Source organism: Urocampus carinirostris, chromosome 20, assembly GCF_059441175.1.
Source record: "Urocampus carinirostris isolate Australia breed hairy pipefish chromosome 20, RoL_Ucar_1.0, whole genome shotgun sequence".
Classification (NCBI taxonomy): domain Eukaryota; kingdom Metazoa; phylum Chordata; class Actinopteri; order Syngnathiformes; family Syngnathidae; genus Urocampus; species Urocampus carinirostris.
The window spans coordinates 20,922,006-20,930,161 of NC_142368.1; the positions used below are offsets into that span (position 1 = coordinate 20,922,006).

General features: G+C 41.1%; 1 protein-coding gene across 1 annotated transcript; it reads left to right on the forward strand.

The window, feature by feature from the left end:
• Window positions 1-2,778: 2,778 nt before the first annotated feature.
• Window positions 2,779-3,721, forward strand: LOC148346547 (homeobox protein Nkx-2.2-like). Its single transcript, XM_088325127.1, has 2 exons — window positions 2,779-3,068; window positions 3,131-3,721. Exons 1-2 carry the CDS (start codon window positions 2,906-2,908, stop codon window positions 3,559-3,561), a joined length of 594 nt encoding a protein of 197 aa, XP_088181253.1. The 5' UTR covers window positions 2,779-2,905; the 3' UTR covers window positions 3,562-3,721.
• The last annotated feature ends 4,435 nt before the right edge of the window (window positions 3,722-8,156 follow it).

Below are 8,156 nucleotides of genomic sequence, written 5' to 3' on the forward strand. Positions count from 1 at the left end.
AACTAATCACGGTTCACGGATCCCTTCACCACCCGAGTCATTGGTGCACCACTTCCTTTGGTGTGTCTTGGGCAAATACAGCCTGGCTGCTGTTTTTTGGGCAGGGGTTTCTTCCCCCACATAAAATAGATAGTACTCGTTTCCAGAGATCACAGCTCAGATGCAGCACCTTCATCATCTGGTTGCTGTTTTTTTTTTAAATCAGTGTAAAGCATCATCCCGCTCTTCAGAGATGACCCGGAACTCGTCATTGACAGGCAGCAGCATGTTACAGTACAAATACTAGATCCTAAATCACTATAAAAAAAAATAATTTGTTCCAAAATTTGAGTTGGGGTTGTTATGTTTATATTCACATCGAACAATACACATTGCATCACTTGTGGCTTTCCTATGTTTGTCAAAAAAAAACACATGCTGGTGATAACTTTGCATCATTGCATCAAAAAGAAAGTCTTTATTTCACATGTATTTTAATGGGCCCATAGTATTGATTTATAGATGTAACTTATTTTATCTTATTTTTTTGAAGGAATTATTTCCTATCTATCCATCTAGTTTTTTATTCATTCAAATCAGGGGGTCACTAGACCACAACCTGTGGGCCATATTAGGCCCAACAATAGATTAAATCTGGCCTTCGAGATGATGCTGAGAGAAGCATTAGCCGCTTCTTGTCAAATAATGACCTGCAGTTTTTAATACATATACTGGATGTTGCCAAAACATGCAATAAAACACTTCTGAAGTATCCCTATTCCATTGAATTTTTAATGCAAATGATCAAACGGAGAGCTTAAAAAGGGGGAATATCACTATGCTATTAATCATAGAGTTATTATTTGTAAATGAAAAAGTGTATTCTGAACCGGAATAGGAGGAGAACCCAAATGCGTGACGTTTCTCACACAAGCTTTTATTTTACGGGAAGTGAGGCAGTCATGCACGTTAACCCAAACGCCAGTGATTTAGCTATCATTGGGCCGAAAACGTAAGGCAGCAGTCTGGCGTGGATTGACAGGAAGCCAGAGGCAGACGAGATCGATACCAACTGCCCGAGCAGATATTGGACAGATGGGGTCGATACCGGACAGGACGGGACAGACAGGATTGAAGTCAAAACTGCATATCGAAATTAAACATGACAAACTAAACGGGAACGAAACTGGAGATCGATATTAAACAGGACGAAACAGACGGGATCGACAGCACAGGATACACAAACAGGATACCGGAGAGAGTCAAAACACAGGTCTTGCGGGTGCAGAGGTTCGTTGACGGACTGACAAAAGGTGAGTGAGAACACTGAGCTTAACTAGAAGGAAAGCCAATCTGTCAAGGAGCCGCAGCTGGCGCCACACGGGCAGGGCCAATTGGGCGCCATGGCAACTGTGAAATATTCGAATATTTTGTGTGTTTCAAAACCAAAAGGTCCCTTTATAAACAAATAAGACAACAAAACACAGGAAATGGAGAATGAAGAAAAATTGATTTGCCTGTTATTTATTTTCCTCATGTATTGCCCAGGTATTGTATTTAAGAATTTTCATCGGCATTCACAAAAAATTAAATACATCAGATGCTCGCAACAAATTTTTTTTATTTCTATTTAAAAGGTACAGTGAATAATATTTAGTGCCTCCTAGTGGTACCCAATAACCCTTCATTTAGTTTAAAAAAAAACATTGGTTTGAATAATTGGTAAAAACTATCATACCTCATCTCATTAGCTGCACCGCTTATCCTCAGTAGGGTCGCGGGGGTTCTGGAGCCCATCCCAGCAATAATCGGGCAGTAGGCAGGGGACACCCTGAACTGGTTGCCAGCCAATTGCAGGGCACACAGGGACAGACAACTCGCTCGCTCATTCACACCTAGGGACAATTTGGACCGGCCAATCCACCTGAAATGCATGTCTTTGGAATGTGGGAGGAAACCCACGCAAGCACGGGGAGAACATACAAACTCCGTTCAGGTAGTCCGGTAGCCTTAGAACCTTAGAACTGTGCCGCACACGCGCTAACCACTGCGCCGCCGTTCTGCCCAAATATCATACCAATGTAAATTATTTCAATAAAAATGTATAGGATGAGAATTTTACTTTTTCTAATGCGCACCTGGTATCCGCCCCCCATGCTTGTCTGGCATCTTACTGCTACGCTGTGCTCACTTGGCACCAGTTTTCGTTAGAATTAGAATTAGAGAACACAATGCAATCTAGTGGTCAATGCACTAATTCCATAGTAGAATTTTGTAGTATAGTCAGTATTTTTGTGGAATTATTTTAGTTGTATTTGGGAGTATTTCGGTTGGTTACGGAGTGCAGTGGTTAGCACATCCGCCTAACATGCAAAAGGTCCCCGGTTAAAGACCAGGTGGATCATTTGCTGGCCTGGAGAGGGGTGGGTGCCCCCAGGCTGTACTTGCCCTAGACACACCACAGGAAATGGTGCTTCAAGTGCTTAAAGGATCCGCCCACCTTCAAATACATGATTTGAAGATAAAATATGAAACAAAAATACATTTTACTGGACAAAGAGCCTTTGATGTGTCACAAGAGAAAAACAAATATATTTTACTTTAAAAATAAGCTCGTTAGTTTATCATTTTGCACTCTTATGCTTTGAACTCATTACCATTGTCTGATTTGGTGAAAAAAAATAAGGGAGAGAAAAAAAGGGAAATTAAAAAAAAGTGACGACATTGACCCGCCTCCTTGTTTTCGCGCCTTTTAAAGGCCACGCGCGTGCGTGCTTGTGCCAAACGATGCAGCCTCACTTCTCAAGTAATAGTAAATTGGAAAAAATAGGGAATTAAAATTAGGAGGTTATTTGTGACTTCTTAAAACTGTTTATAAAGTTTTTTTCTTGTTTTGCGCGTTTTATTTACTGCGCACGCGCGGGGCATGTCTTTTGGGGTGAGCGGCGGTACCCGGATGGGGTTTTTGGTGCGGGACATTCTGGACCTGCCGGACTCTGCAGGGACCTATGGTTCCGGTGCTGAAGATCCAGAGGAAGATGAGACCGAGGCCGAAGCGAATAAGACAAAACCCCGCCTCAAGTTCTCACGTGAGTGGCAACACTTTCAAATCCGGGGTTCGAATCCCAGTTGAATTGACTCTTGTTTGCAGTGCACGCACGTCCAGACGCGCCAGCAGATTCTGCGCGCGTCGGCGTCGGAACCCGGAAGCGGCGTGTCCTCTTCTCCAAAGTCCAAACCTTAGAACTGGAGCGCAGGTTCCAACAACAAAGGTACCTGAGCGCACCAGAACGGGAACACCTGGCCACCTGCCTGCGCCTGACCCCGAACCAAGTCAAGATCTGGTTCCAGAACCACCGCTACAAGACCAAGCGCAAATGCGCCGAGAGCGTCCTGCAGTCGGAACGCCGGTTTGGGGTCATCCCGGCGGTTCTGGTTCCGGACGGGAAGCTTTTGGAGCGACCCCAATGTCACCGCAACTTTCAGTGGGCTTTCCCGCTTCATGTGTGCGCCTACGTGGCCCACTCGGAACAAGAACAGGCCCTCGCAAAGTTTACAGTCTGGAACAACAACTGGACCTGAAGCCAACTTCGTGCCTGTTGCATTTGGAGTTTTTTTTTTTTGTATTTCGAAAGGGGCAGTGTGTAATATTCAGTGCCTCCTAGTGGTAAGAAAAAAAATATTTAAAAGAGAAATACGTGTCCTATCATGTACATGCAATTTTTAAAGATACGTCAAGAAATTTCCATTTGTTTGATTCATGCTTGCAATACATCTTCATTTTTGGTGTTTATATTTGTATTTTATTTTCCTTATTGTGTCTTTTCATTTTCCTTAATTTCTTTACTAAACTATTTACTGTTTTCACCTTTCCTTTCTATCTTCCTTTTTTTTCCTTTTTTTCTGTATTCATTTCATTTGTTCCCCTTAAGTCTTTATTTATTTTTGTCCTGGGTTTTGTTTTGTTTTTACCTTTTTCCTCTTCCTCTTTCTCTTTTTTATTTTATTTTACGTTTTCCTTGGTTTGTTTTCTTCCTCTTTTCCCATTTTCCTATCTCATGTCCCTGTCTTAATTTTTGTTTTTATTATTATTTCCTTTGTCTTTGATTTCTTCATTTTCTTTTCCCTTACTTTTTAATAATTTCTTTGCAAAAGGCTAGGCAAAAAAATAACATTCGGTCACTTTGAGGCCCTGAAGTTTGTAGTATTCTTGTGCTTTTAGCACCTATTTTCAGTTGCACTACTTGATACAGACACCCAGTGGTTAAATATTACACACTGTCCCATCTCTCTCTCATCTCATTAGCTGCACCGCTTATCCTCAGTAGGGTCGCGGGGGTGCTGGAGCCCATCCCAGCAATCACCGGGCAGTGGGCAGGGGACACCCTGAACTGTAGGGCACACAGGGACAATTTGGACCGGCCAATCCACCTGAAATGCATGTCTTGGAATGTGGGAGGAAACTGGAGTGCCCGGATGAAACCCACGCAAGCACGGGAGAACATACAAACTCCGCACAGGTAGGCTGGTAGCTGGATTTGAACCCACACAGGAGGTCCCCAAGACCTTAGAACTGTGCCACACACGCGCTAACCACTGCGCCGCGGTGCTGCCCCACACACTGTCCCTTTCAATATAAATATCCAAACATTGTCAATTTATATTCTGATATTGTTGGTAGTTTCATACTCGTCACCCTCAACTTATAGCTCCCCTATTGCAGGGGTAGCCAACCTGGTCCTCGAGAGCCGCATGTTCTGCATGTTTTTGGAGGTTTCGCTTCTTCAACTTAAGAGATGCAAATTTTCAGCTGTGTGGGAGCTTAATAATGTAGACCTATTGTGCATGAAGTATATCAGCTTTTATTATAAATGGATATGTTCAAAGCAAACTACAAGTTCAAACTAATGTCAGGAACTTTAAGCGAAAGAACAAAGTTCAGTCTGACGTCAAGAAACTATGAGACTAGGATGCGAACAGGGGCTGGAGGAATTTTTTTAAAAGGAGGTGTTAAAAACAGGATAAAGTACAAACTGAAACTTTGAGAATTGGCTGATAACACAGAAATGTGCGAACAGTGGCTAACAGAAAACTGAAGTTGCCTTTTCCTGTTGACCAAAAACATATGAAAATCTTGCGTCAAAATGAAATAGACTACAGCTAATAATATTTTCCGATCAAAGACTTGTGTTGCGGTGGTCTCCAGAATATATTCTGCCAATAAAAACTTCCCGGGAAGCAGTTCATCTATAGCCTCTTAATTTACCAACATTCTACTTGCCTGAAATTCAACAAACATGCAAAGGACAAGATCCTTCTTCAATAATAATCCAGGTATTTAGAATACTCTGTATTTGACCAGAGAAACTCCAAAAACATGGACATTTGTCTCTCATGGACCGGGGTTGGCCACCTCTGCCTTATTTATTCCCATGTATGCAATTAACCTTACAATCATAACGTGGCCCCCATTTACTCACAAAAATACATACTATGTAGATTTTAAAAAAGGGTTGTGTAAACAAGTTTATTTACCAATCAAATATCACAGATATTTTTTTTAAATCTCTTAGTTCTTTTCCCACTTGCAGTACATTTAGTGTTGTTTATACGTAGCAGTATAATTATCATTATTTCCTGCATAAAATTATTATACGCCGTACACAATTTGAAAAAAAAGTGTAAAATACTGGTTAAACGTATAAGTTGTCAGGTATTTCTTGTCTGGTATTGGTGCTAAGTATTTCGAAAGTGAATAAGTGAATGAATTGCAGAAAAATTATCATTCGTGTTAAAATGAGGTTTGTTTAATGTAATTCACTGCTGAATTGTCAAGTTGGATTCTTGTTCTTTTGCTGTGAATGCCTTTCAATATAATTTATGATTTGGGGTTGAAGAAGAACAAATGTGTACATATTTCTTTAATCAATGCATGCTTCTTTTCACATGAAAATGATAAACATGAGTCAAATCATTGAGTATTACCCTTTTCGTTTATTTGTGACTCTTAATACACGTGTGCTGCGTTCAGTGACAGTAAGGAGACCACACGACCCCCCAGGAAGATATTTTTTATGTGAGAGGTGACAAACACACGAATAAAAAGCCATTTTTAGGACTCTCAAACGTTTGATCTTGGTGTCATTTCAACTTTTTTGCCTGACCTCTGCCTCATAATCACACAAGGGAAGATAATGGAGAATAAAAAATAAGTATTAAAAGCCTGTAGGCAAAGGTTGCCAGGATGAACTATTACCATCATTAAAATTATTGTTGCATGAGTATAGATATATAGTGAGTATTAAGTCAAAATGCAAGAATAAACATGGTCGACGTGTGATGTCATATGAAGACTTACGTCACCCCCGAAATATTTATTCTAAGGGAGCAGTGTCATGATTACCGATGTGAGTCACCTGTGCCTGCTCCTTTGGCGCCAACTGCCGCGGACTCTGATTGGCTCCTTGTCCCTATTTAAACACAGTCCTATCTGTCCCCTTTGGTCATTCCGTCTGCGAACCCCAGTTAACACTAGGCAAGCCCTTTTTGACCCTGACTCCCACCTGTTTTTTGCTCCCGTCTGTCCCCCTACTTCGACCTGTTTTTGATCCTGACTACGTCTACTCTCACATCCCGGCTTTTGACCTCTTTTTGTCCCCGACCACGTCTACTCTTCTTTCCTGGTTTATGACTCGCTTACGACAACGTTTTTGCTCTCCTGTCCCGGCTACTGACCCGTTTTTCAGTTCCCGACACCGCTATCGCTCGCCGCGGAAGATCCACTTCCGGGTTACGAGCGACCTGCTTCCCGCGCCTAGCAAACGCCGGATCTTGGGCGCAGCCCTTCCTCTTTCCTTTAATAAAACTTGTGAGAAACGTAACGCAATTGGGTCCTGTTTCCGTTCTGGTCCTGACAAGCGGGGGAGAAAGACCTAAAGAAAGATATATCATGTGTGAGTAAAATAGTGTGTACGAGACTATAGTAGTGTGATGTCATATGTAAGAGCAGGTAGGATTTACCTCTCATCGGTCGCATAATTTACCGCGCAACGGCTTGATAACGTGACAACACTGAGAGACCGTGACTGCAAACTCGGCAGTGAAAAACGACATGATTGGCCGAGCACGCCGTTTGAAAACAATAAATCGTTGGGCGATAAACGAGGCAAGATTGTACACAAATGCTGCCAGAAATCAACAACGGTGGATATAGAAAAGGACTCACAGACTTTTAATACAATGCAAGTTAGTAGCTTAAGTTCTAAGTGCATCACAAAATAGTGCAATGGAAAAAAGCGCAATGGTTTTAGTACAGGGGTGGGCAACCTTCGGACTGCGAGCAACGTATAGCCCAACAGGCTTTTTTAATCCGACATGCCAAATGTCAAACATATGGTAATATTTATCAAATGTTTGTTTTTTAAAAGTACTACTCATACATATATGTGGATTTGGTGCCACTCTTGTCCCCAGTGTGCCCAACATTTAAAAAGCTGTTTACATTTCTTGTGATTTTTAACATGTTTTTCTTTTGTTAATCAAGTTACCAAAATTTAATAGGGGAAAAAAAATCGCTGAGCTAGCTGTATTGCATTTTGACTTTTTCAGTGCATATTAAGTCAAGTCATGTTTAGTTGTATAGCTCTAATCAGATATATTAAAGATTGTACAAAAATTAATTATACAGTACAAAACAAGTTTATTTTTATATACACAACAGAATAAAATTCATAAACAATACAGAATGCATGAAAATCAATGCATATTGGCCAATCACAGCCGTCTTGGTGGGAGTCAGTTCATCAAATTTTGTGCTTTAAAAAGGCACATGATTTATTTGCTTTGATTCAGAGTCTTTTGAAAACAACATAATTAAATTGTTTATTGAATAAAAACAAAGAAAGAAATATAGCATGCTTGTTGATGGGTGCATGCGTGAGGTTTTTTGGGGGGGGTGATAAACCTAAGTGAGGGGAAGCAGGAATTGAGGCACGGCTGCTCTAAATAAGGATGGTGTTTAATTCCAAAACATGAACAAAGTAACAAACTACAAAAATGTAGCACAAAACAAATGACATGTCCAAACAAAATCCAAACCAGAAACACGCTTTTGTGTGCTTGTTCAGGTAGGCAATAGCTCCGAGAAAGAAGCTGTTTCTGAGTCTTTTCATCTTTCT